Consider the following 25644-nt stretch of genomic DNA (forward strand, 5'->3'; position numbering starts at 1 on the left):
TTTTTCTTGTTGAAATGATCGAGAAACTCTAATTTTCTATCAGCTAGTTGAGTTTGTTCTTCAATGAGGGAAGTGGCGCCTCGTAGCGGAGACTTTGGAACTAATTTCCAAAAATATCGGGTCTAAGCGCCAGACACGCCTGGTTCAGACCTGTTATTTCAAGAGGCAAATAAGGGGTCCAAATCAAGGCTGTCCATGCCGTTATTTGACCCGTTATTTTTGGAAATTAGTTTCAAAGCTCTCCTGCAGTCGAGCGAAGAACACGGAGACATATTTTTCTACCTGTCAAACATTTCGTTTGTTAATACATCGCCGAGCGTAACTGAAAACGCAAAGGAAAACGTAAAACAAACACGAAAATGCTTCGCGGATACGAAGGTGTGAGATATATCACGGATAAACAAATGGTAGTGTTCGACATTGGTGGTGCGTACACCAAGTAAGTGCAAAAAATGATGATGTTCACAATCTGACCAAATTTCACCATCTTTATTTTGACAGAATATATTTATATGTGAAATAATCTGGTCGCGATTTAATTCAGGTTCGGCTATGCGGGAGAGACGTCTCCACGCGGTATTATACGAACGGAGGTGAGATGTCCGGAATCCAAAAAGATACGCAGAATTATCGATCACATCGACGTTGAGGACTTGTATCAGCTTCTCGTGGAATTTCTTCATCTATTGTTCTTCAAGTAAAAATCATATATTCTCGTGTTCTCATTGCTCTGTTTCTCAGAACCTTCACTCTTCACATTTTTCTTATAACATAGATATGTTGTGGTAAGTCCGAAAGATGCAAGAATACTAATATTGGAGTCACCATTGGCAGCAACAAGATTCAGAGACACTCTGGCTAAAGTGATGTTCAGACACTTTGAGGTTGGTTCTATATTATTCTTACCGAGTCATCTGGCAACTATCAGCACTCTTGGTATCGATACAGCTTTGGTATTGGATGTTGGGTACCAAGAAGCTACTTTAATCCCGATCTTCGAGGGAATACCGATACTTAAGGCTTGGCAGGCATTGCCTTTGGGTGGACAAGTTGTGCACGAGTGAGTCATACCATTCATTTCTTTACACTGATGTTTACATAATAAGCTCGCAATCTGATTCCCGTGCTTTGCAGCAACATAAAGAAGTACTTTAACGACGTATCGACTGATCTGGATTTCCCTGAAAAAGTACTGGAAGATATTAAGGTACGAACATGTTTTGTAACTACACTTGAGAGGTCTACGAAACTAGGAACGAAAGATGCCCCTGCTCCACCCCCCACTGTCAAGTATCCTGGCGTTAAAAGTATCTCGGTGCCTGGGGAAATCAGAGAGAAAGCGTTCGAAATACTATGGGAGAGGGACAATGATAATCTCTCCTTACCAACCATGATACTCGATGCCATCGTCAAGGTAAAGCCAACATCTATCATTCCCAGTTCTTTCCCAATAAAATACAATAATATATCTACATTCTTCATTTACATAAGACAAAGCGTACTTAATAACGACCAATTTTATACATACACACATAGTGCTCTTTGGACACGAGATGCGCCTTGGCAGAAAATATCGTACTCGTCGGTGGGACGACAATGGCGAAAGGTTTCGCGAGTCGCCTGAAGTCGGAGTTGCTGACGTTAGTCAAGAGCGATCTGTACAAAAACAAGTTGAAAGTGGAATCGTTCAAATTCCACAAAGCGCCCAGCAAACCGAACTACACCGCATGGTTAGGCGGTGCTATATTCGGCACGACGGATTTGCCGTTGCGATGCCTAACGAAGGAGATGTATCTGAAAACGAACAGAGTGCCCGATTGGTCGAATCTCGTGGACAACCAGAAGGACGAGACATCGTACGAAGTGTGAGACCGCCTCACGAGACAACCCCGAGATTTTGTAATCTAATTTGTATAGAAAGCGAAGATAAATGATTTTATTTATTATCTCTCAACCAACGCCCGAGTCGCTCTTTTTTAAACTTTATTAATAAATTATCATTTTCTTTCTCTCACGAAGGAATATCATAGTCGTAAACGACGGTGTAACAGAAACCGGAATATACAAGAAATCGTCGTTATTATTGAATCTCCTTTTATACACAATGCAGTCAGGCATTTTTACAGGGTCGTAAGTAGCGTGAGTTTTTCGTTGAGTTGCAACTGCGTCTTGATCAACTGTGACAACGCGACCACCATCAGAAGATCCTTCACGTTACTGTTGAACATCTCGTCGAACTGATCGCTGGACATCTTCGGCACGGAATGCACCATGTCCAAGAGTGCTCTGCCAACCTGAAACCGGCAAAACCGTCGCGTTTCTTTGATACCGTGCGACAGCGGGTTTCCCCGAACGAAGAGAACAAACGTAGCATCGTATCTACCTGATTATCCGGCAATTGTTTCCCAGCCAAAACATCGTCGACATACGCGAGCACTTGCTCCAGCATTAAAGAGAGCTTGGAGCAAGCCTCCGACACTTGGGCGAGGTCCATCATGGGCTCGATTCCTCCGCCGGATTTCATGCTGGGCGGCTGTACGTGGGACTGCAATTGAGTCTTGGAACATAACTGCAGTCCTACGACCTCAGGTTCGTAGCATGTAATCTGCACGAAAAGATCCAACAATATATTAAAGAACACTGGCTTCGTATGAAAAAGGATATACAGGGTGACTCAGAGTAACTGTGTACGTGGGGTGTACGTACACTGGAAGGCTTTTGCAGCCTTTTGAGATAAACTAAACAACTTCAAGTGAAAGATCTTAAATATAAAATTGCTGCATATTATGTGTGTTTTGTTAAACCATCACATAGACTAACCTGTACTTTAACCGGAGTGAACATGGACCCTTGCTTGCCATTGGGCACTCCCAACGGGACGCACACGTAAGCTTTAATCGCCATTCTCGTAGTATTCAGTAACGTGGTGTCGACGGTCAAATGCACTGGGTTGTTACATTCTCGCACATAATACTCGTGTATGACGGACGAATGCGTAGTAACCTGAAACATATTACCACTTGGTTGTACATCCAAAAATACATGTTGCAAGAAGTCTGAAGAAGATAAATGGCAAAGTCACCTCGTTGCCGGTGGCCCACCAGCCGACGATATTCTCTTGCGCGTTGACTCTGTGATTCAAGTCGTACAGGTCCATGCCATAGGTGAGGTCGGCCTCTACCTGGCTCTCAGATTCTTTGTGCGGCACGCAGAAGCAGTTGGTTACCTCGACAATGCCTTTCTCCGCGGTACCTGTCGAAATAACGCGTGTCGAAAATTAGCTGGCGGTTGTCAAAAATCACGCCTGGGCGTCCCAGACGTCGCTTCCTGGTGCGACCGAATGCGAGAAGCCCTCCTCATTTTATGTGTGTGTGTGTGTGTGTGTATATATCCATTACCCAATAAGGTTCCAATAACCCGCAAGGATTCCGCTTTCCGTCGCTCGTACGCATCGACGATTTGAAATAAAACCACGGGATGCACCTTGACAGTGAGGTTAAGCGCCATGTTTACGTCACTTCGCGCCGCAAGAGAACGTGTTCAGGAACGGTGAGCCGATTGTCCCCCGCACCCCTCGGCATCGGGAAAAATTCTACCGCCATCTGAAGTCTGTTCTTTATAACTAAACTAGATTGCTATTCTTGCCTTTAGAGAGAAATGAGTGTATTTCTTAGCGTTGAAGGGAGAAAGAACGAAGTTCCGCCAAAAAAAGAGAGTCTCTAGAGCGAAGTGAACCAGAACAGGAAATAAAATTCCACATGTGAACTGTTCTTTTTAACTTAACTGAGCGCAGCCGGTTTAGCTAAAAAGAACAGACCGATAGTGACGGAACAAATTTTCATGCAGACCCTTTCGAATGTACCTTCACGGTTCATTTAAGTACACACCATCCTGCGATTTTGCCAAAAAGATTATAATAATTAATTATTCTGTTGATTAGACGTGAAACTCATAAAAATCTACGAATCATGGTCCGTCGTTCACTCATTGACCTGTTGAGTGGCAGATTAACTGATGATCATGTGAGCAGAGAGTGGACGATATCAGAGAGACGTGGAGAACGTGTTTTTCTAAAATTTCGCATGATTTCTCTCTAACATTTAAGGAAAAGTGTGGAAAAACATGGTAACGGTAGTAATTTCACAAGAGGAATTTTTCTAACTTGACTGGAAAAAAATCCGTCCGCACTTATTACACACGAGTTACACACGAGCACGTGATAGCGATACGAGATTTTATACGGTTCGCATTTTAAGGTTAGTCCGGACGAGACATCATTCTTCGACCTAATTTACTCCCCATTTATTCATATGAGCTGGTGACACGCGTTATGCTAATCGGACTATTGTGACTATATGTTTAAAATGACGCTTCTCTGGAAATTATTGTCTGATCCTGGTGTCCTGCGAAAAGCAGGATGCCTCGGTCTCGGTGTATCGCATAAGTACTTATTCGACTCGTACCTGACAACACGGCTCGTCAGAGTGTCGAAGAAGAACCGGGCGACATTGGTCGGTCTGAGACACCATGCGACCAAGGCCATCGAATCCGATGTCTTGACAACGGTCGCACATTCGGCCAAAAGGACCAAGAAAACCTCGGAGCTGAGGAATTTAATCCTGTTAGCCGCGCCAGAAAAGTGGACTCTAATGCAGGCCATCGCATTTTTACTGGTGTCATCCGGCGTGACGATGGCAGTGCCCTTCTGCTTCGGCAAAGTGATAGACGTCATCAGCAATACAAAGAAAGAAGACATGAAAGAGAACCTTAATCGGCTAACGTTGGTTCTGCTTGTAGTATTTCTCATTGGTGGCCTTAGCAATTTTAGAAGAGTTTATTTGATGTCAGCAGCAGGACACAGGATCACACAGTCACTGAGGAGACAAGCGTACACCGCTATCCTCCGGCAAGAGACAGCGATGTTCGATAAGGGGAGCACAGGAGAACTGGTCGGCAGATTGAGCGGTATATTCTGAAATAATCTTCCACCAGATCTAACGTATCTAACATATCTCCAGGTGTTTCAAGCTTTAGGCCGAAAAAATTGACCAATCACAGTTGATTATTCTCTTCACATTCGACTGTGATTGGCCAATTTATGGCTTAGAGCTTACTATATCGATCGTAGATCCGGACTTACCGGATATAAAAGCGCACCAACTTCGTTCACCTTCTAATCCCTTATTCTGACCTTCTTGTACTTTCCTGTCTCAGGTGATACGCAACTCATCAGCTCCGCCGTCACGTCCAACGTCTCGGACGGTCTGCGTTCCGCTATCATGGCGGTGACAGGAGTGTCGATGATGTTCTACGTGTCGCCGACGCTCGCCCTGCTCGGCCTCGCTATAGTACCGCCGGTCGTGGCTGTCGCGGCCGTCTGGGGCCGCGTGCTGAAGAGAGTCTCCAAGGAGCTGCAGAACAGTGTCGCGGTGCTGAACGCGACCGCCGAGGAGAGGATCGGCAACATCAGGACCGTGAAGGCGTTCGCGCAAGAGGAGCGCGAGATCGACCGGTACTGCGGCAAACTGCGGGACGTTCTCGCGCTCTGCTACAAGGAGAGCCTCTACAGAGGCCTGTTCTTCGGCATGACCGGCCTCTCCGGGAACGCCATCGTCCTCTCCGTCCTCTACAACGGAGTGTTCATGGTGTCTAGCGGCGACATAACGATCGGCAGTCTGAGCGCCTTCCTGCTTTACGCCGGCTACGTGGGCATGTCTCTGAACGGACTGTCCACGGCGTACAGCGAGCTGAACAAGGCGCTGGGCGCGAACGCCCGCCTCTTCGAGTTGATCAACCGACAGCCGCTCATCCCTGTCCAGGGCGGACGAGTCTTGCCCAAGGAATTGTCGGGCAACGTGGCGTTCCGCGACGTCTCCTTCGCTTATCCGACGCGCGACACGGTGCCTGTGCTCAGGGGCTTCGATTTGAACGTGAATGAGTGCTCCGTGACAGCCATCGTCGGGCTGTCCGGCTCCGGCAAGTCCACTGTAGCATCGCTCTTGCTCAGGTTCTACGACCCCACGAAGGGGTCGATCCTCTTGGACAACCACGACCTCCGTCTGCTCGACCCCGCGTGGGTGAAGTCGCAGATCAGCGTGGTGGCCCAGGAGCCGATTCTGTTCAGCTGCTCGGTGCGGGAGAACATATTGTACGGGATGGAGGGCGCGTCGGACGCCGACGTGCTGGAGGCCGCACGACTGGCGCATGTGTTGGAGTTCACGGAGAAGATGACGGACGGCCTGGACACGATAGTGGGGGAGAGGGGGATCGCGCTCAGCGGCGGTCAGCGTCAGCGGGTCGCCATCGCCAGGGCCTTAATTAAGGTAAATCGCGTCTCGTGAATTTATTTCTAATTAAGGATGTATTGCCCGTGGATATTTGCAGGCGTATCAAGGAAGCTACTCTCGCAAATTCGGTATTTATCGAGCGGAATTACGTTCCTTCGGGCCAGGCTCCGAATTACCGTCATACTTTCGGTGTCGTTTCTAAACGCAATGTAGATCAATTTGTAATTTTTTAATAATTTTTTGCCATTATTTTGAGTTTCACGGGCAATACATCCTTGAGCCTCGCGATCGACGGCCATCTGAAAGATCGTGTCACTCTTTTCCCCTCTAGAAACCAAAGATTCTAATACTTGACGAAGCGACCAGTGCCTTAGACGCGGAGAGCGAGAATTTCGTTCAGGAGGCGTTAGAGCGCGCCATTCGTGGCAGGACGGTGATAACCATCGCCCACAGACTCAGCACAATCAAGAACGCCGATAAGATCGTGGTGCTCGACGGCGGTCGAGTGGCGGAGACCGGCTCTTACGCCGAGCTGATGGCCTTGGAGAACGGTCACTTCAAGAAACTTGTGAAGCACCAGACGTTCACGTAGAAAAAAAAAAGAGATAGAAAACACAAAATTCGCCGAGCGAACAAGCGCTCTCGATTCGCGCTCGGACGCTCTTGCTCTCGTTGTGCTTGTAGAAAAAAATGTATATATTACAGATATATTATACGCATATATATATATACATATATATACATATACATACATACATATATATATATATGTATATATTACGTATGTATGTATATATTTATTACTTTTAGGCGTCGAACGACTAATAAAATTAGTTAGTGCTTATCTTGACGCATCATTCGGACGGAAAACTCGGAAGCGGAGTAAGAACGGAGTAACATCAGTTCCGGGCGCTGTGCGTTCATCGCCGATACGAGATCTGAGGGACGATAGGTGTCGGAGAGGAGGATACGTGACGCATTGTCTTGTGGAAAAGAGGAAACACAGACAGCGAGGTACGATTCCCGCCTTGTTTTTCAGGAGTAACACGAGAAGACGGGTATACGCTACGAATAAGAGAGAAGTCGACAATCATTTTTATATATTTTGTTATAAAATAATGTACAGCTATTTTCAGATATCCACATTTGTGTGTATGTGTGTGTGTGTATGTATATATTATGTATGTGTGTACGTAGTGTATAATGTCGTGTTATTAGTTTATATTACTCTTACCCCACTTCTACGATATTCATCTAATAATTTTCATTAGATCCGCGTCCAGCTCGAATCCGCTCGTAAATATTTTGTGCACGTACATAAAACTGCAAGCAGCTCCAAATCACAATCGCAACGGGTATTCGTGCGTGGATCGATCTCTAATATAGTTTACTTTTCAGTTGGTTTTGCTTTTTCGCACAATACATGTGTGGTCTTATCAATCATATTTGGCTCTCTCATTCGTACTCGGGTTGTGTTTCACTCGCATCCGGATATCTCTCATTCGCTTCTTCGTCCTTCGGGTTCGCGTTGTAGAAAAAACTCGCGGGCGCGCAGCTCTCCTTGTTGTTCGACTATTCGATCTCGTCAGCGCGAAAATCACGATAGCGAAATGGAAGGAATCACACGATGCCGTGTCTCCCCGATCGCGAGACGGTTCGCGTTTATTGGCTTCGCTTTCTCTCCTTCTCTCATCTCCACACGCAACGAACACTCGGTGAAAGAAAAGTACTCGTCCGTATCAACGATCGACGGGAAATCGCGGATTTGGAATCTGCACACCGATCCCAATGAACCGTGTCGCGATAGACTACCTTTGAGAATTAGCTGTAGCGTAATTTCGGCAGACAGCTCTCCGCGAGAAGCAACGCCGCTCCTCCCGACGTTCCTCGCGAGTGTGTCGCGCGCCTGCCCACCGGGTGAACATCGCGCGAAGAATCAAATATCCGATTGATACTCCCGCGAGAGTGTACCCGACGAGGGCCTTGTTCCGTGACTTTTCAACTGTCGTTAAAAGTCGAATACACAGAAAAGAAGGGCCCAGCCGGGGAGGATTGTGTGTAATCGTAACTTGGTATTGTAAGGCTGCTGCGGCGACGATCGCGGCTTCGTTCGTACGTTCACTCGGCGGCGAGACACACACCGGACGTCGAGACCCGAGCTCACGGTATTTCCCCGGTACGTTGCGTCACGTCTCCGAGAATCGATCAATTGTTTAGATAATACTTGTCCGATACGCAATATACACAGTAGTTAATATAGGCACAACCTTACTCTAAGCGGATAACTATCGGTACTCGTGTATAAATCCATATTGAAATGTCTTACACCGCCCGGCTGAATTCCCGGCTTCTCTATACAAGCGGTTTTCGATATTACAATCTCTTTCCTCTCGTTTCCCTCCCCTTTCTTTCGGTTTCCTTTTACTGCGTGTGCTCGTTTTACCCCCTCTTTTGTCCTTTCGCGGAGTGTAGGCAGTGTTCATTTTCTTCTGAGAAGAGAGTTAGAAAAATTCATCCCGTTGGTGTGTATATGTGTGTGTATGTGTGAGACGTCCCCTCGTTAAGTGTAATAATTAACCGGGAGGCGATAAAACCAACGATAAACCCGGAATAAATTAAGGATTGGCGAACGCGAGATGTTCGAGAGTGACGGACAATGCCGAGGATCTCGTCGAGGACTCGCCCCCCCCCCCCCCCCCCCTACNGCTTGCTTACCGCGCTCGCAACTGAAACGTCGTGACGTCGAAGGTTCACGCAAATCATAATCGACGCACATCGTCGTACGCCTGCCGTCGTCGCTGCCACGAGGATCGCGCTTGAACACTCGCGTGTCCAGCCCCGGCGTGTCGTCGATATCTACGTCGAGAAAACTAGATATCAAACGTTAAAACAGAGAGAGGAAGAACCTATGTGAACTTAGGACTCGACTTGGGTGAAAAATGTTCCCACATGTGCATTCGATCACGCTCGGTTTGTACCCGTTTGTACCTCCACGGGAGTGGAAATGCGAAATATAGTTACCCTTTACACGAATTCCCAATATTTCGTACATCCCGTAAGGGTATAAATGGGATATAAACGATGCTCAACCGAACAACACTTGGAAGATTGCTGTATGTATCGAAGTGGGGTGCTGATAACTTTTTTTTTTTTAACGTAACGCTTCACCCTTTCGAGGTACAAACGAAATAAAAAGCGGTGCAAACGGGTACGATGCTCGATCGAATTAGAAAGATTCTCTCAAAAAGTGGGCTGCTGATAATTTTTTCAGCCCCCTACCCCCGATAACTTTCAGCCCTTTGAGATACGAAAAACGAGACAGAAAATGGTACAAACGGTTATAAACCGAGCGTAATCGAGTGTATATATGAAACCATTTTTTTTATTAAAGCAGAGTACCAAGTCTACGTAGACAGAGAGAAAAGGGTGGTGAAAGACACGCCCGGATCACGCGAGTGTGGATTAACTCTTCGACAGTTCCTCCATCGTCTCGTGTTCCATCTGCTCGTCCAGCTGTTGCTGCTGCTGCAACGTCGGCGTCGTCTCCTCGTCGTCCACCTCCATCATCTCCACCTGGTGGTCGTGCGACTCCCTCCTGCACGCGGTGCTCTCGATGACCGAAGACTGCTTGTCCTTCACCGGTGCACTCGTCAGACCGTCGTCCTGCGGACAATCGGCGTCGGCGATCGTGCCGTCCGTCATCTCGACGACGGGCGACACGGTCGAGTCGAGTTTCTCGATCACAGTCGCGGCGATTTCTCTGGCCTTCTCCATCTTCGTCGGCTCCGCCAGCACCATGGGCTCGACGACGGCCGTCTTGTCGTCGGGGATCTCCGTCATCTTCACACCGTCCCCGTTGAACTCGGCGCTTGACGCCTCGTGTTCCGTCTGCTCGTCGCTCTTGGAAGATGCTTCTCTGGGAATGGACTCTGGAACCTGCTCCGTCACCACGTCGATGTTGTCGGTCCTTTGGCTGTCGGGTTGCAGCAAGCGGCTGTCCTTGGGCGGGATCGTCGTCCCCTTCGGCTGCAACTCCGTCTTCTCCGAGCTGCTGTGTAACGCCTCGCTGCTGGACGTCGACACGATGACCGCGCTCATGCATTCGTCGGACGCGTTGTCCGCGCTCGGAGACTCGACGAACACCATCTGCGCGGCCTTGGTATCCTCGCCGTCTTGGCAGCGCGGATTCTCTTCGTCGGCCAGGCGCGGCTCGGCTGCCGCTTTCTCCGGCTTGCTCGGGACCCGCTCCTCGGCGACAGTCCCGACGTCGTCCGCGACTCTCATGTCGACGTCCGTCTTCAGCAAGCTCTCCGTCAGCCTGCTCTCTTCGCGAGACATCTCGCTGGCGCCGCTGCATTCGGCGCTCGTCTGCCCCGTGCTCTCGCCGCTCTTCATGGAATGAACGATCCCCGCCGGCTCCACGCCGACGGCCGCCGGGGTCGTCTTCTCGTTTGACTTGTCCGAGCACTTGCTGTCGTCCGCCTCGAAGCGCTTCGCTTGGAAGGCGGCCTGCAGGTTCCGCGTGGTATCCGTCGTGAGAGGTATCACCGTGGCTACCACGGTGACCGTGGTCGTCGCCGAGGATGACGTGGCCGACGTCGTCGACGGCGACGTGCTTCCCGTGGTGGTGGTGGTTGTCGTCGTCGTTGTCGTCGTTGTCATCGTCGTCGTCGCCGTCGCCGCCGTCGTCGTTATCCTTATCGTCACCGCTGCGGACGTCGTCGCCGTGGTCGCTGCCGGCTCCACCTCCTCGTTCTCCATGTCCAGACTGGTCTGGGAGTTGGTGTCCTCGTTCATGATCGCTTCCGGCACGTCGGTACTGCCGGTGGCCGAGTTCACGCCGACTATCGTCTCCGCGGGTGTCGGTAGGTTCTGAACAGCCGGAGCCGCGGCCACCGACGGTTCGTGCGACTGTTCCACTTGCGACGTCAACAAGTTCGGGAAGTTGAGGATGTTGGTCGCCGTGAGGTGGTCCATCCTGGAGACCGCCTGCTCCAGCTTCTCCCGGGCGGTCTCGACCGTGAACACCGTGTTCTTGGGCAGCGCGCCGGTAGTACCTGGCACGACGGTGTGCAGGAGAGGTGTCTCGTTCTCGACGGTGTGCACGCTGATGGTGACGGTCGAGGCGCAGTCCTTCTCCCAGTACTCCATCTCGACGTCCTGCGAGGCCGGCTGCGCCGTCGTCGGCTGTGCCGTCTGCGTCGTCTGCGCTGGCTGCGGGGGCGATGGCGGTGGCGGTTGTTGTTGCTGCTGTGTGACCGTGTCCTCCTCGACGGAGCCGTTCACCATACCGTCGCCCGTCTCGCCGCGTCTAGCTATGGGACCGGGCTCGCGCGTCGACACCACCAGGATGTTCTTCTCGATGGCGCGCATGAACTTGTCCACGCGATTGTACTCCTTGCGCGGCGAGGTGAGCAGCTCGCATATCCGCTGTACGGTGAAGGGCGCGTTAGCGAACGATTCCAGCCTGTCGAGGAGGTTGCTCTTCATCGTGTCGTAATTGAAGTGCTCGACGTTGGGACAGGGCGCGAGTTCGAGCGTCGGGGAGGTCTCGTAGAAGTCTGTCATCACGCGGGTGAGCTTCTCCCGGAAGAGCGTCTTGATCATCGACCACTGATAGACCGGGTCGCCCGTCTTGGCGACCCAGGACAGATAGTTGTCCAGTTCAGGCGGTATCTCCGTCGGCCGCATCTTCTGGAACTCGTCGAGCGCCTGCATCACCTCCTCCAAGTTTTCCATCTTTCCTGCCACCGCCGACGACCCGCACCGATCAGTCCCCTTCTACGAGATCCGTCGCGTCAACGTCGTGATGTATCGCGGTAGGGATGTTCTACGCGAGGATGACAACCAAGAATGAAAAACGTAAACTAGCTAACACACACCGGCCACAAAACAGCAACAATGATCTACGGCAGGAGGGAGAATCACGGCGCTGCCAACCACGGCGAGCCGTGCCATCTCCGTAATTGATTATCACGTTGGCCGTCCTGTGGCGCTCGTCGCGTTTCCAACGGTCGGCTGACGTCTCGCGTGAGCTCGATACCACAACCGCTCAATCAGCTCTTGCATCTGATTGGTGTGAATATATTTTTCATCTAAAAGATGTTTTCGTAAAGCCGGATCTACAATAGTAAGCTTTAAGCCGTAAGAAGTTGACCAATCACAGTCGTACGTGATCGGCCAATTTCTTACATCTTATTACACCTGTCGTAGACCCGGCCTAAGAATATCTTCGTTTATCTATATTCTATAGATTTCATTTGTTCATCATTTTATATTGCATTCGAAGAAACTTTTCGGCCAGTATTTCTAGTTAGATTTTTTTAATTCTTTCTTTTTCACAACTGTCCTAAATTCATCTTCAGATGCCGTACGAATCATTTTTATTGGTTCCGAAGCATCTGAAGATGAACTTGAAACAATTGGGAAGATCTGACAGCCGGAAGCATAATCAGGTTTTATATTTAAATTAGAAGAATAGAACATTTCTTTGGAGATTATTCAAAAATTGCATGAATCTATTTTACGAATAGAAACTGTACTGAAGACAAATAATGGCTCAACTTCGTACTAATGAAGCAATATATTTTTCAAATATTCGCATTATTTCTTTTCTTAGATATATTTCCACGAAAAAAAGATGCGAAGTCGGTATTCGTACAGATTAATCTCAATATATTTCACAATTTTTAAGTTTAGACACGATAAGATCATATAACATGTTCGTGTACATAGAATTAACAAAGATAAAATAAACTTATCTGTTTACAAATACTTTAATATATTTCGTAACGACTCGAATCATCTTCCCGGTACTCGCACATTGGTAAATAAATATCTAAATAAATAAATAGTACACTTGAAAAAAAAAATTACAAACATCCCACGTCGACACATAACTTATGTACGCGATGGCTAACGAAGTAATGTGACTTATTAGTACTTTTCCTTGTGACTCCATATAATCTTCTCAGGTATCTCCCTCCCTCTCTCTTCCGAATGCACAATCAACGATTGTTTATTGTAAACATAATACATATGAAATATCGAATTATCTCTATAACACTTGTAAAATATTAATAGCTTAAAATAATAGTAACCTCGGACTCGCCGCGGCTATCGAATAAAATCTTTAACGTTAATCTATTTATGATAATGTTAACAATTATTTCTTTTTGTACAATGAAGGAAATACAGTAAGTTTATGGCATGGTGATTGTATCAATAACGCGACATTTGATTTTACTTTCGTGCTTCTTTACTAAAAATGTTACTAATGGAAGGAATAAATTAAGTGCGCCTATAAAGTTTTTCTCCAAAAGGCGTTTGATAAGCTTTTGTAAAAAAGAGAAAATATCGAAGACTTATCGTATCAAATTTTAAATAACAAATTGAACGTTGTAACCATTTAAGATTACATTATACACAGATCGTTCTCTTTTTGTCTCCTTGTCGTTAAAAGAACACACAAGACAGTTTGATCTGGTTCCAGAACATTCCTTAACACACAATACAAGATATGTGTGCATCATGTTGACCTAATATTCATGCGTCATGCTGTATTGGTCTGACATACCTTGTGGATTTCCTCTCTTCGATAAACTCGTAATGATCAAAGGCTTAAGAACAATAATGATGTGAATTCATTCTAAACAGATCTTTGTTACTTAGAACTATCCCATAAATCTGTTGTTAATATTGAATTTATAGATTTCAATTAATAATATACCACGTATCGTAAACCAAGAGTTCTTTCACAAATCTGGAGCACTTAAACATCAACTACCATTTTCTTATGAATATCCGTGTTACCAACAACCTAAAACAATCCATATAAGATATATATCTATAAATGTAACGTGCAACTTGCAAGAAGAATGTACAAGTATCGATTACTTACAGAACAAAATTCTTCAAAACTAATCCTACCATCTTCATCTTTATCAGCAAATAGTATTGTCTTGTCTACAATTTGCTGCAACTGAGCATCTTTTAAGTTGCTGCCTACCATCATTTTTAGCACTTGGAAAAGCTCCCCGTTGCTTATGTAACCATCATTATCCATATCATAAATTCTAAATGCAAAGCGTAGTTTGCTTTCTTTGTCACCCTGTCAAACGGACAAATCATATCAATTATCTCTATGCAAGATGCGCTACCATACTGTTTATAGAGAATAAAGCGTATTACCTTAACACTGAATTGAGACACCCCGTGAATAAACTCCTTAAAATCTACTTCTCCATTGCCATCCGCGTCAAATATATCGATGACACGTTGAACCAATGGATTTTGTTGTAACTCAGGCAAGGACATGAACTCGTCGATGCTAAGAGCACCGCTATTATCCAAATCTAATTTCCGAAACCTCTTACCCAATCTCCTGATTTCGTCTACATCAACTGAAGCATCAACAATCATACATTATGAAATTTATCGGAGCTACATCTTCAAGAGATCTTTTCACGAATATTCCACGCGACGCAAATTCGTCAAAACATCGTAAATTACATGCACACCCCGCCTACTTCGCAGTGTAGACGCAATTCTACCGCACGCTCGCTCATTGAAACGTTAACAATCGCAATACCGTCTGACAAGAAATCAGGTTATTTCGAGATACTTCGATTAAAATTCAAGATATTCCGCGGCGACTTACAGTTTGAACAGAGTTCCAGGGGCATCGAACTCTCGTTACCCTGCAAGACAGACAGACATTTGTCAGACAGATCTGTTTACATATACGTGGAAAAAAATACCTCGGAAACAAATCGCTCGCGTAAATTATTTTCGTAAACGAGGTCGGGACACGAGAAACCGGGAGGACCGAGTCGCGGTCACGGATAGGATCGCATATCCGTGCAGGATGCATGACTGATTACCATTTCTGACTAGCTTCGTTTAATCCGTCGGAAAAATGCCTCGGAAACACCAATATTTTGTAGCAGATAGCTCGATAGAGCCGAAACACAATCGCCGCGAAGTGGGGAAGGCGGGGGGATGCGTATCGACGTTTTTCCCGTGCTCGGCCGATTGTCGCCCGTTGCGAACGGGCACTGATATCGGCCCACTTTCAGCCGCCGCCGCCGGTTGCGAGATTGCGCTTCTACGCGGCTCCCGCCTCTCACGGTTATCGGTGAGATTTTTAGCGCGAAACGCCTCGGTGTTGTCGGATCGTCGGTACTCCTCAAAAACGCGCGAACAAATTTTTACTCACGCACGACCGCCTTGACGTGGAGCTGAATAGCCTCAATTGCATCGGAGGGTGAAACCAAACTACCCCGGAAAGAAGTACACTTGACTACCTCAATCCCTTATGCTTCTATTTACGTATAATTTACGGGCATCTTTGGCAACATGATATCGACGATACAAATTAATTTGGACGGATACATCTCGGTTCCTCTCTCTGTACGATGTGGAAGTGTCGTTGTTCACATTGTTTTACGTCATCGAGGACGTCATAGACGTACATGTGCGGATATCGCTCGATCAGTGCGATATCCTTCTCAAGCTGTTGCAATTCACGCTCCAGCCGGGACTTCCTCTTCTGTACGTGCGCCACCGCGACGTTCAACGGCAGTCTTTGGAATTGCTCCATCAAGTCTCCCCACTTGTCTTTCATACCCTGTTCCCGTGTGATCAGAAATTTCTTGAGTTTGACCGAGATTCCGACTAAATATTCATATATCTATACCTACATCCAACAACGCCTTCCGTTCCTCTTTGTCGATATATCGACACGAGGGTATCTCGGGCATCTTATCTTCATCGAGATCACGGCGTTCCGTCGTTTCCACGCCCATGGCGGCTGCTCTTGCGTCAGCCGCGATGAATCTCGGTACCTTCCCATAATTCTGCAGGAAACGTGGAAACGTTAGAGAAAAATAGCGGCAAGAAGAAGAAAAATCGAGAATAATCGTAGGTGCGAGCTGCAGGAGCGAACTGCAGAAACTGCGCTCGTACTTTCTTGTGCACGTAAATCGGAATTAACCCGCTGTACTTCAAATCACGCGTGTCGCCGCGACGAGTGTCGACGGATCGCTGCTTGGGTTCCTTCGGGGAGGAACGTTGGACGTGAAGGATATTTTGTTGGATGAAATCTTTTCCCCCCGCAACGACCAATTCCTCCGGAAGATCCGCCATTGTATCGTTCGTTCTCTCGCTCTAACGACGGTAAGTTCGTTCGTTTCAGCCGCGTTTCCCGCGTTCGGTGAAAAAAATGGAACGCACCAAATACGGTTAAAACGAACATACCTAAAGATTCCTACGTCACCCAAAGAGCAGATTTCAGCGCCACTGGTGGACGATTCCGGCATTTTCATTGATTAATAAATTTGTCCATATGAGCGAGTGAAAAACAAGCATCGACTGATCCATTTTCCGGAGTACTCGCGTCGATACTCGGAAGTGCAATTTTGCTGTCGCGTGTAAATACACCGTATCGGGCTGTATCTTCTTCCTTTTTTTTTTTTTTAATATTTTATCTTCACGCTATGCACATCACACGCATCGGGGTATAATTGACAGGAGAAAAACAAATACGTCCTGTAACACTGAAGGAATATAAAAGGAATGGCAACCATGGGCGAGCCTCTCACTTTAGCGAGGGGTAAGTTCTCATCCTATCCGAATTGTAGAATAGAAATACGATATGTACTTAGTGGGCAATAAATTATTATTTCAATAAATTATGGGATTTCGTTATTTTCTTGCAGATGTCAAAAGGTCGATAGAATTATTAGACAAATTACAAAAGGGTACGTAGTCACAGTGCTATGCGATAAGTTTTCCAATCGCTGCTAATGCCTTTCTATGTATCCTCTCAATCCAAATCTCCTTTCAATTCGTTACAAATGTTTAGGCGGCGAGGTTCCCACAACAAAACTGGCAGCGTTGCAGAAAGTGTTGCAAAGCGATTTTCTCAGTGCAGTACGAGAGGTATACGAGCATGTGTACGAGACGGTTGACATTCAGGTAAAACATGAACGAGCGACAGACAGCTGGTGCTTCACTTATGTATCTTAATTGCTATTCTTACAACTTTCATTATTCTGTCAAGGGTTCGCAGGATGTGCGCGCGTCTGCAACAGCGAAAGCAACCGTCGCTGCTTTTGCTGCCAGCGAAGGTCACGCACACCCGCGCGTAGTGGAACTGCCGAAAACCGAAGAGGGACTCGGTTTCAACGTAATGGGAGGTAAAGAGCAAAACTCACCGATTTACATATCTCGCATTATTCCCGGTGGGGTTGCCGACAGACACGGTGGTTTAAAACGTGGGGATCAACTTCTGTCCGTTAACGGAGTGGTGAGTGTGGAAGTCTTTCCTTCCTTCCTGTGCTTTTTGGAATATTCCAAATAATGTCGCGACGTAATCTGTTTCAGTGCGTCGAAGGTGAGAATCACGAGAAGGCGGTGGAGTTACTGAAGCAGGCGCAAAATTCCGTGAAATTAGTAGTTCGTTACACTCCACGCGTTCTAGAAGAGATGGAGCTGCGTTTCGACAAACAGAGGGCCGCTCGTAGACGCCAACATATGCAATAAATAAAATAGGTGCAATATACTTCATTATATTCCGAGAAAGTAATTATCATGGTTATTGTATTCACACGTCTCAACTACGTAGGCTCATAGTTACAATTTGACTCGGATATATATCATCCTAATGACTATATTCATGTTCTCCTCATTCATCAATAAATATAATCGTTCACCTCTCTGTCCGTATATGCTGTACATTCGTGCTAGATTTTTTATTACATACAGTTTGCAGTGTAGAGAGTAGTTTTGAGTTTTACGGAAACGTGTAAACACAAAATACATAAACTCGAAATTCTTCCTCGTTATTTGAAATGCAGAAAGCATTTTTCTTATCGATATAAAAGAATGTAACAGAAGTTCAATTTGTAGGCAAAAAAAAGAAATGCGATTAGTAATTATATGAACAAAATAACAGCCAGCAAACAATTCGTAGGTCTAATAGATGGATAAAAGTATCACTGACCAATCGCACGTCTCGCCACATCACAAGCGAGACACCGGTCTCACCAGAGATTCGTCGACACCTGATTCCCCGCATCCAATGAGATATTTATATTCCTAGGGAATACAATTCCGGCGACAGATCTGCGAATATACGAGCCTCGCGTGATTATTCGCGAATGAATGTGCAAAATACGTCCTCGCGGGACAAAACGCGCGTGTGCTCGCGAATGTCTGAAAAATTTTCAATCCCGATCGCTTCCGCGCAACACGAGGCGGACTCGTGACGTCACGGTCGCTCGCGGAATGATCCAAACGGTTTCGATCGAAAATGTATGGACTTTCCGCGCGTGCACGCAGCACCGTCTGAACGAATTCTGTAAGATCGCGGATAAATCCGGAGGCGAAGTGCCTGACGGCTTGGCCGGCGTTATCCCACGGACGTGGTTCTCTCTCTCTCTCGTAATCGCGCCGAGAGTTTCCGGACTTCTACACTTCGGAAGTTCATGGCGGGTTGCCGGCTGCCATCTTGGACCTCGCTCGTTTAAGAAGCCGGCCGCCCGCAAAAATCTCGAGTTTCACACGGCCGCGCGGCCTCAGCTATTCCGCGAGTAAGCATCGCGCTCTCGCAAAGAAATCGGGAATTCGTTGTATTTAATCCAGTCAAGATTCGAGCTCGGAATGCTCTAGGTGAGTCCAATATGAGCCTACGTCTATTCCGCGGCCGCGATGGCGTGTGATTTACCACGGGTGCATGTGTGTACGTGCCTTGTGCCTCCTGCATGCGCGTGCTTTCGCTTTGTTGGCCGCTACGCACGTTAATCCCGTACGCGAATCTCGGGAACACGAGGCCCAGCGACCGGGATCCCGTCGTCGCGCCTGTTCGACTCCGCCGTGCCACCGAGTGTGATCTCGTTGTGCATGTTGAGCATACCCGAGTACTCTGGCGGTACAATCGATAAGTGAAAATATCGAAATAAAGTGCTTTCACTTTGTTGTAGTTCGTAAAAATCTCGTTTTATGCTTCTGCTAACGTTTCCTTTCCGCCCACTCGCTCGCACCTCTCGGTAGAACTTGTACAGACCCGAAACTTCATTGCACACCGTGTCTTAGCACTCAGCAAACTGTAATATATCCGCTAACTAATACCTCAGGTTTTCCTAACTATTTTCCTTGGATTTTCCCTCAGATTTCCACGTATGTTTTCAGTAAACATTCGTACTTTTATGTTTCTTCTGAATATTTTGTGCTGTTGCGCTCATGTACATACTGAACGCTAAAGGTATGCCGTATACTGTAACTCAAATTGCCTTGTACTGTAAAGGCTCTTTGACTGACTCATCCTATATATTTTCATCAATATATATGTATATATATATATATATATATTCGTATATATATGAATATCATTTTTGTATCATATGTATCATCTTTTTCCTCATTCTTTCTGCTTGACTCCGAATTTATGCCTGATTTAACAAAATTGTACATATTGTTTAGGTTTATTACTGTTCTCACATGTACGTAGCTGGGTGAACAGAGGAGACAAAGTCATTAATAGCTGTAAGTTTGGGATAGACAGTGGAGACAGTATATCTATCAATAAGGCACTTATAAATAGTAATACTTTTGAGAGAATGGCATTACCAAGTAGAGCACGAGTTTACGCCGATGTGAATTCACATAAACCAAGAGAATACTGGGACTACGAATCTTATGTTGTTGATTGGGGGTGAGCCTTATTATAGCAAACAAAGTTGCGGCGGTGTTGTTGCTACAGCACCACTGCGAACATTCTGTTTTAGTGAGTCATATATGTACTTATATACTTATATCTATACTGACTCATATCTATGCTTCTTGACATAGGCAACAAGATGATTACCAGTTAGTGAGAAAATTGGGGAGGGGTAAATATAGTGAAGTATTTGAAGCCATAAATGTTACAAACAATGAAAAATGTGTCGTAAAAATACTGAAGGTATGTTAACTATGCTATACTGTTACATTCAATGAATAACCAATTTCTCAGTGAGTATCCAATAGAACAGGGAGAACTGACAAGAGGTATTAACATTATTTCCTTTTGTTTGTTGTAGCCTGTAAAAAAGAAGAAAATAAAAAGGGAAATAAAAATTTTAGAGAATCTTAAAGGTGGGACCAACATAATTACACTCCAAGCAGTTGTCAAAGATCCAGTTTCTAGGACACCAGCACTGATCTTCGAACATGTCAACAATACAGACTTCAAGCAATTATACCAGACGCTAACTGACTACGACATAAGATACTACCTCTACGAATTATTAAAAGTGCGTGTATTGTTAAGTGCTATGGAATCAAATATTAGTTTGTGGTGAATCTCGGAGATTATTGTTTCGGTAAACATATTCGTATATTCAATGGGTTCCAGAAAAAAGTTGGAAAATATTAAGTTGCTTCTTTATTTTTTTTTTTTTGCATTTTCAATATCAAGGTGTATCCATTATTACTTGGTTTTGTCTTGATGCTGCATTATGATATCGCAGTCTTGGATGAAAATGAAAACTTTTGCACATGTTTCAAGTTCATTTTGAGAAGCTAAGAAATCATACTCATGGATAGTAACTTTTGTATAATGTTTCTTCCATTTTTCTCCTTATTTTTATGTATGCAATCACTTATCAATATTGTTATTACTGTCACCACTGCATCACTTGCAAAATTATGCAAGAACATTTTGTCAACATATCAAAACTTACAATTAATTTATATGTCAATCACCATTTGCATGAATGGTCTAATAGTTTTGTTATCATGTTATCTATTTACAACTTAGAGGACTTATTAAAAACAACTTTAATCCTGTTAAAGCAAAGCTGAACATGTGAAAAGACGCTTCCTTTTCATCCTTACAGGTGCATCAACAAATTTTAAAGTTTCAGCAAATTTTTTGAATTTCGGAGTTGTGAATATTCGTAGTAAGTAATATATTAGAGTAGTATATGCACACCACGCACACACAACTGATGCACCACCTAATCGCGGATGCAAAATTGAGAGAATTCCCTTAACGTTTTAACATAATCGTTCGATTTTTTTGTGCAGGCGTTAGATTACTGTCACAGTATGGGAATTATGCACAGGGATGTGAAACCGCACAACGTCATGATAGACCATGAAAACCGAAAGTTACGGTTAATTGACTGGGGCCTGGCGGAGTTCTATCATCCTGGTCAAGAATACAATGTACGAGTAGCTTCCCGCTATTTTAAAGGCCCGGAATTACTTGTAGATTATCAAGTATGTATTCCCCATGTGTCGAAGTGTAATAGAACAACCGGAGGGGAGAAACGAGGCAGCGAGAGGCAGCGAATTTTTGAGATGTGTCCAAGTATCACTTTGGTAAAGTAACGCTCTTTGATGTCTTTCAGATGTACGACTATTCATTAGATATGTGGTCATTGGGTTGTATGCTAGCGAGTATGATATTCAGGAAAGAACCGTTTTTTCATGGACACGATAATTATGACCAATTAGTTCGAATTGCAAAGGTTCTCGGGACCGAGGAACTGTTTGAGTATCTTGACAAGTATCACATTGAGCTCGATCCACGTTTCAACGACATTTTAGGCCGGCATTCGCGTAAGCGTTGGGAACGCTTTGTACATTCGGAAAATCAGCATCTAGTTTCACCGGAGAGCTTGGATTTCCTCGACAAGCTTCTACGCTACGACCATTACGAGAGATTAACTGCGCGCGAAGCTATGGAGCATCCTTACTTTTGTAAGCATATACACGCACGTATATACCGATATACGTGTCTTTGTCGCAAAATTGTAACGTCTAGTGCCCTGCGATATCTCCACGGTGTTTGTTGTCTGTGTGATAGATAAAGATTTCTTTTCCTCTTTTAGATCCCATAGTAAAAGAACAAGGTCGGTTGACCATGGTGTCATCATCACCTACTCCCATGACAGGCTCAGTGCCTGTAGGTGAGTAGCGGCCCAGGTAATGTCACCACCTTAATCTACCTCTAACTCTCTTACTAATCGACATATGTCATGTAACTTGTACACTGGGACGCTAAGAGAACTTAATACTGTAAAATATGTTTCTTTTTTCCTTATTTCGCCGAGATTTTTGTGTCCTTATCGTACATATCTCTTTTTCTAACATTGCTATTCTCGACATTTTATATTCACCATTACACAGAGAGAGACTCGTCGTAATATACACACTCACACTATATGCGTGTGTCATGCAGAATACGGATTATTCGCTTGTAAAAATTTTTACGCGCGTGTGAGGACGCGCGGAAGTTACAGCCGCAAATGTTTTGCACTTTACATCGAAATAATTTGTATTTAATTAAGGTGAAGGAGAGATGTAAGTTGTAAATACAGTATTACGTATAGAAAGCATTGATTATATATATATATATATATATATATACATCATACGTATGTATACATATGTGCACATACACGATACTGCTCATGCGTTATGTTACTTTGTACGATCGACATTTACGTCATATACGTTAGAACATGAAACGAGTATACATGCGACGTTTGCGAGCAATAATTACATAAAACATATGATACATAATACACATACATGACACACATACTCGGCACATGTTCTCTTCACAAGCTTTCGGAGTCCCGTTCCTTACATCGCCGTGTTTCGAGTTCCGCCTGACCGATTCGAGAAATCGTATTTGCATATTTTAAAACCATCACGCGTCATAAAATGCGTCAGCGATCTCGCATAACCGAGCCCGAGCCGCCAGTCCGGATTCCGTCGAACGGTATTTTTTTTTTTTTTCCTTTTAATCTTTTCTCTCTAAATTGAACAATCGGCTCACCACGTCGCACTCATTTGCATTGACCAAAGACGAGTCAAGCCCGCTTATTATCGATGGCGTAAATCACGCGCGACATAATTCACATAGCAAAGAATCCCGCGGGGGTGAAGGTGATTTTTTTTAACTAGGAGATCATTACAGATCATCGTGGCGTAACAATGAGCAGCGTACCGGTCCATGGGACAAACGGATTGGAAAGCATGGAAGGAGTTGGAAGCGGGTGTTTGACCCCTTCGGAAGAACTGCCTCAACTCTTATAAGTTCAGCAATTCTGAACGGCAAACCGACTCTCAATCTACCACAGAATATAACAATGCAACAGCAGATATATCGTATCGCCAAGTACATTCTTCTCTGCACCAAAATCATTCTGGTTTGTAACAGCGGCTTCATCGATCCCGTCACTAAGACTGAAGTATCTCACTTTGCTGTGTCTCCTGCAAAAGCATATAACCACTCGAAATTCGCGATGTACTTAGAGAATCACGGGAGATTAGGACCTCGACGTAAAATCAGTCGCGTGAAGACACATGCTCCGTCCATATTGGCCGGTGTGCATGCGATATCAAAGGCAGCGCGTTGCTTACTTCCGTTTCACGACTCGCGATGCGCCCTACTATATCTACTATTTTTTCTGATGTTGCTATTATTATCGTGTTTTTGGCAGATCTATAAATGCATAAAGATGCAGCTAGATCCACTCTCATTTGAAAGATGATTACTCGTGGTTACATGATAACAAGCAAGCAGGTGGAGATTTTAAGCAAGAGCCACCCGTTCGCATTCACACACTTACACTCGCGTACATACACACACACACACACACACACACATACATACATATTAACACGATTACACTTACACACATACCTTAGGCCATTCGGTTTAGTACTTTTAACGATGATAAAAATGTTCGTTTATATCTGATACCACAATAGTTGAATAAAATGTTTGTTATAGCCAAGTACTCTTTGTGCTCTGTGAATACCTGCTTCTGTGCGCGTCCAGCGAGAGCATAGTCGGCTGTTGTTACTCGAGGAGAATCGAGAAGTCGTCGAGTTTCGGAGATACGCGCGATATGTAAGATACAAAATTTTACGGATTCTCCTTTTCTTTTCAATATTCACTCGTATATTGCATATTGTGTTTGCCTCGCGACACGATCGTTCTCCTCGGTGGAAGCCGCTGAGAGAAAGAGAGAATGAAAGACGGAATTAATCTGTGTCGAAGCAAGTGGCAGCTAAATGCCGCTCGATCAAACGCAAGCAAAATTCACAGGCACCTCAAACACTTGGCACAGAGTCCACACAAATACATTATTCGACACACGTACACAAAACACACACACACGCGCGCGCGCGCGCACATAGTTTAAAATATTAGAACGTGTATATTTGTAAAACTCGGTCTCCGTGCGCTGGTCAATCTTACGCCGACTGCTGAACGAAGTTTGCTTTCCATGGTTCACGTAAATCGCATTACGACAGTATCTTTGTTACGAAATGAATTACACGTGGATTATTATCTATATAAATAATATGTAAGGTCGACTCATCGTGTACATTCGTGAGGATTTGTATATCGAGACGAGGACGTATAACACACACTTGTAAAGAAATGTATAGGAATACAACACACGCTCCACTTGTACACTGTATCTTTTTTATATAATTTTCCAAGGATTTGTCAGTTCCTAATATATACGATGAATGAACCGCACGAATGATGGATCATTCATGCGCGACATGTGAAGTGAGGATAGATCGCGATCATTTGTACTCTCGCGCCTCGACGATGCGTAAATTGGTCAAATCAAGCGGAGTGTGATGAGAAATTGGCGAGTGCGTGAGAACACTCTGCATTATATCAGTTAAATAGTAACGTTCGCTTCTCTCAGTCCGACCGCTGCGCCGTTTTTGCCTTATTATCGCGTCATTAACATGTATACGTATGATATATTGCATGATATGCATGCGCATACACACACACTCGCGTCATATACATATTTTTTTATTTTTCAAGGATGTACACTCACACGCATACACACACGTACATATATATACACATATACGTAACACGTGAATAAAAATAGAAAAAAATGCATAGGCTAATACGAGCAAGAATGTTGCTATACGTATAAGATATTATACACGTGTAAAAAGAGCTGGTACCACGCTGCACGCGCGGTTTAGCGTTATATATAAATAATTTTTTTTTTTTATAATTTATTCTACTTGGCTGTCAAGCGCCGTATCGTCGAAGTTATTTACTTACTGTTCGCACGTGTGGTGAAATGTCTAACTGAAGGAAAAAAGGGAGATCGCTTCTACGCGGCAAGAACGGCGCAAACGAACATACAGACAGATACACACAGACACACACATGTACTAAGCCAACACACATACACGTACTTGTTTAACCAAGTTTTATACCCTTTCCTGTTCATAATGTTACGTTTACGATAATCTAGTTTAGTTTTATAGAGAAGAAGGAATAGTGGGCGGGAAGGGGAGGGGGGGGGGGGAA

At 45.1% G+C, this 25644-nt stretch overlaps 8 protein-coding genes across 11 annotated transcripts; 4 read left to right on the forward strand and 4 right to left on the reverse strand.

The window, feature by feature from the left end:
* Nucleotides 1–217: 217 nt before the first annotated feature.
* Nucleotides 218–1954, forward strand: LOC106747728 (actin-related protein 10). The gene is made up of 5 exons (XM_014625572.1): nucleotides 218–439; nucleotides 545–697; nucleotides 776–1060; nucleotides 1135–1414; nucleotides 1537–1954. The coding sequence occupies exons 1-5, from the start codon at nucleotides 360–362 to the stop codon at nucleotides 1867–1869; spliced, it is 1131 nt and encodes a 376-aa protein (XP_014481058.1). The 5' UTR covers nucleotides 218–359; the 3' UTR covers nucleotides 1870–1954.
* A 106-nt stretch (nucleotides 1955–2060) lies between these two features.
* Nucleotides 2061–3552, reverse strand: LOC106747729 (eukaryotic translation initiation factor 3 subunit F). Its single transcript, XM_014625573.1, has 5 exons — nucleotides 3399–3552; nucleotides 3083–3252; nucleotides 2821–3003; nucleotides 2384–2605; nucleotides 2061–2294 (listed from the first exon to the last, which is right to left on the reverse strand). The coding sequence occupies exons 1-5, from the start codon at nucleotides 3505–3507 to the stop codon at nucleotides 2121–2123; spliced, it is 858 nt and encodes a 285-aa protein (XP_014481059.1). The 5' UTR covers nucleotides 3508–3552; the 3' UTR covers nucleotides 2061–2120.
* A 198-nt stretch (nucleotides 3553–3750) lies between these two features.
* Nucleotides 3751–8660, forward strand: LOC106747727 (ATP-binding cassette sub-family B member 10, mitochondrial). 3 transcript variants are annotated; one of them, XR_001374680.1, is made up of 4 exons: nucleotides 3751–4965; nucleotides 5215–6323; nucleotides 6619–6979; nucleotides 7098–8660. XR_001374680.1 is itself a non-coding variant. In XM_014625570.1 (4 exons), the coding sequence occupies exons 2-4, from the start codon at nucleotides 4356–4358 to the stop codon at nucleotides 6877–6879; spliced, it is 1980 nt and encodes a 659-aa protein (XP_014481056.1). In that variant the 5' UTR covers nucleotides 3751–4022; nucleotides 4257–4355; the 3' UTR covers nucleotides 6880–7041. The 3 variants fall into 3 exon arrangements, 2 of the variants coding, with proteins under 2 accessions (XP_014481056.1, XP_014481055.1); XM_014625570.1 differs by lacking the exon at nucleotides 7098–8660 and having other exon boundaries at nucleotides 3751–4022; nucleotides 4257–4965; nucleotides 6619–7041; XM_014625569.1 differs by lacking the exon at nucleotides 7098–8660 and having other exon boundaries at nucleotides 3753–3858; nucleotides 3941–4965; nucleotides 6619–7041.
* Nucleotides 7371–12235, reverse strand: LOC106747726 (cell wall protein DAN4-like). The gene is made up of 2 exons (XM_014625568.1): nucleotides 9687–12235; nucleotides 7371–9143 (listed from the first exon to the last, which is right to left on the reverse strand). Exon 1 carries the CDS (start codon nucleotides 12024–12026, stop codon nucleotides 9750–9752), a length of 2277 nt encoding a protein of 758 aa, XP_014481054.1. The 5' UTR covers nucleotides 12027–12235; the 3' UTR covers nucleotides 7371–9143; nucleotides 9687–9749.
* Nucleotides 12236–13276: 1041 nt separating this feature from the next.
* On the reverse strand, nucleotides 13277–15346 carry LOC106747742 (calcineurin subunit B type 2). Its single transcript, XM_014625603.1, has 5 exons — nucleotides 15170–15346; nucleotides 14947–14986; nucleotides 14478–14689; nucleotides 14188–14397; nucleotides 13277–14106 (listed from the first exon to the last, which is right to left on the reverse strand). The coding sequence occupies exons 1-5, from the start codon at nucleotides 15170–15172 to the stop codon at nucleotides 14059–14061; spliced, it is 513 nt and encodes a 170-aa protein (XP_014481089.1). The 5' UTR covers nucleotides 15173–15346; the 3' UTR covers nucleotides 13277–14058.
* A 243-nt stretch (nucleotides 15347–15589) lies between these two features.
* On the reverse strand, nucleotides 15590–16537 carry LOC106747741 (enkurin). Its single transcript, XM_014625601.1, has 3 exons — nucleotides 16254–16537; nucleotides 15989–16144; nucleotides 15590–15915 (listed from the first exon to the last, which is right to left on the reverse strand). Exons 1-3 carry the CDS (start codon nucleotides 16431–16433, stop codon nucleotides 15664–15666), a joined length of 588 nt encoding a protein of 195 aa, XP_014481087.1. The 5' UTR covers nucleotides 16434–16537; the 3' UTR covers nucleotides 15590–15663.
* Nucleotides 16538–16551: 14 nt separating this feature from the next.
* LOC106747740 (protein lin-7 homolog C) lies at nucleotides 16552–18006 on the forward strand. The gene is made up of 5 exons (XM_014625600.1): nucleotides 16552–16899; nucleotides 17006–17047; nucleotides 17152–17264; nucleotides 17350–17595; nucleotides 17673–18006. The coding sequence occupies exons 1-5, from the start codon at nucleotides 16863–16865 to the stop codon at nucleotides 17829–17831; spliced, it is 597 nt and encodes a 198-aa protein (XP_014481086.1). The 5' UTR covers nucleotides 16552–16862; the 3' UTR covers nucleotides 17832–18006.
* Nucleotides 18007–18088: 82 nt separating this feature from the next.
* Nucleotides 18089–23479, forward strand: LOC106747739 (casein kinase II subunit alpha). Of its 2 annotated transcripts, none has more exons than XM_014625598.1 (8): nucleotides 18089–18959; nucleotides 19770–20001; nucleotides 20139–20250; nucleotides 20369–20581; nucleotides 21357–21551; nucleotides 21683–22034; nucleotides 22166–22243; nucleotides 23260–23479. In XM_014625598.1, the coding sequence occupies exons 2-8, from the start codon at nucleotides 19907–19909 to the stop codon at nucleotides 23376–23378; spliced, it is 1164 nt and encodes a 387-aa protein (XP_014481084.1). In that variant the 5' UTR covers nucleotides 18089–18959; nucleotides 19770–19906; the 3' UTR covers nucleotides 23379–23479. The 2 variants fall into 2 exon arrangements, with proteins under 2 accessions (XP_014481084.1, XP_014481085.1); XM_014625599.1 differs by having other exon boundaries at nucleotides 22166–22259; nucleotides 23260–23345.
* Nucleotides 23480–25644: the final 2165 nt, after the last annotated feature.

Source organism: Dinoponera quadriceps, unplaced genomic scaffold, assembly GCF_001313825.1.
Source record: "Dinoponera quadriceps isolate SergipeBrazil2010 unplaced genomic scaffold, ASM131382v1 scaffold1395, whole genome shotgun sequence".
NCBI classification, from domain to species: domain Eukaryota; kingdom Metazoa; phylum Arthropoda; class Insecta; order Hymenoptera; family Formicidae; genus Dinoponera; species Dinoponera quadriceps.

Bases quoted from the DNA above. Each gene is read 5' to 3' on its own strand.
- LOC106747728 (XM_014625572.1), top strand. From the start codon at position 360: ATGCTTCGCGGATACGAAGGTGTGAGATATATCACGGATAAACAAATG. The intron at 440-544 runs GTAAGTGCAAAA...GATTTAATTCAG, and splicing joins ATTGGTGGTGCGTACACCAA to GTTCGGCTATGCGGGAGAGA. The intron at 698-775 runs GTAAAAATCATA...CTTATAACATAG, and splicing joins CTTCATCTATTGTTCTTCAA to ATATGTTGTGGTAAGTCCGA.
- LOC106747729 (XM_014625573.1), bottom strand. From the start codon at position 3,507: ATGGCGCTTAACCTCACTGTCAAGGTGCATCCCGTGGTTTTATTTCAA. The intron at 3,004-3,082 runs GTGACTTTGCCA...AATATGTTTCAG, and splicing joins GGTGGGCCACCGGCAACGAG to GTTACTACGCATTCGTCCGT. The intron at 2,606-2,820 runs GTTAGTCTATGT...CTTTTCGTGCAG, and splicing joins TCACTCCGGTTAAAGTACAG to ATTACATGCTACGAACCTGA.
- LOC106747727 (XM_014625570.1), top strand. From the start codon at position 4,356: ATGTTTAAAATGACGCTTCTCTGGAAATTATTGTCTGATCCTGGTGTC. The intron at 4,966-5,214 runs GTATATTCTGAA...TTCCTGTCTCAG, and splicing joins ACTGGTCGGCAGATTGAGCG to GTGATACGCAACTCATCAGC. The intron at 6,324-6,618 runs GTAAATCGCGTC...TTTCCCCTCTAG, and splicing joins TCGCCAGGGCCTTAATTAAG to AAACCAAAGATTCTAATACT.
- LOC106747726 (XM_014625568.1), bottom strand. From the start codon at position 12,026: ATGGAAAACTTGGAGGAGGTGATGCAGGCGCTCGACGAGTTCCAGAAG.
- LOC106747742 (XM_014625603.1), bottom strand. The intron at 14,690-14,946 runs GTAAGTCGCCGC...TTGATGCTTCAG, and splicing joins CCTGGAACTCTGTTCAAACT to TTGATGTAGACGAAATCAGG. The intron at 14,107-14,187 runs GTAAGTAATCGA...GGATTGTTTTAG, and splicing joins GTTTTGAAGAATTTTGTTCT to GTTGTTGGTAACACGGATAT.
- LOC106747741 (XM_014625601.1), bottom strand. From the start codon at position 16,433: ATGGCGGATCTTCCGGAGGAATTGGTCGTTGCGGGGGGAAAAGATTTC. The intron at 16,145-16,253 runs GTACGAGCGCAG...CGTTTCCTGCAG, and splicing joins CGATTTACGTGCACAAGAAA to AATTATGGGAAGGTACCGAG. The intron at 15,916-15,988 runs GTAGGTATAGAT...ACACGGGAACAG, and splicing joins AACGGAAGGCGTTGTTGGAT to GGTATGAAAGACAAGTGGGG.
- LOC106747740 (XM_014625600.1), top strand. From the start codon at position 16,863: ATGGCAACCATGGGCGAGCCTCTCACTTTAGCGAGGG. The intron at 17,048-17,151 runs GTACGTAGTCAC...ACAAATGTTTAG, and splicing joins ATTAGACAAATTACAAAAGG to GCGGCGAGGTTCCCACAACA. The intron at 17,596-17,672 runs GTGAGTGTGGAA...AATCTGTTTCAG, and splicing joins TTCTGTCCGTTAACGGAGTG to TGCGTCGAAGGTGAGAATCA.
- LOC106747739 (XM_014625598.1), top strand. From the start codon at position 19,907: ATGGCATTACCAAGTAGAGCACGAGTTTACGCCGATGTGAATTCACAT. The intron at 20,582-21,356 runs GTGCGTGTATTG...TTTTTTGTGCAG, and splicing joins ACCTCTACGAATTATTAAAA to GCGTTAGATTACTGTCACAG. The intron at 22,244-23,259 runs GTGAGTAGCGGC...AGATCATTACAG, and splicing joins GACAGGCTCAGTGCCTGTAG to ATCATCGTGGCGTAACAATG.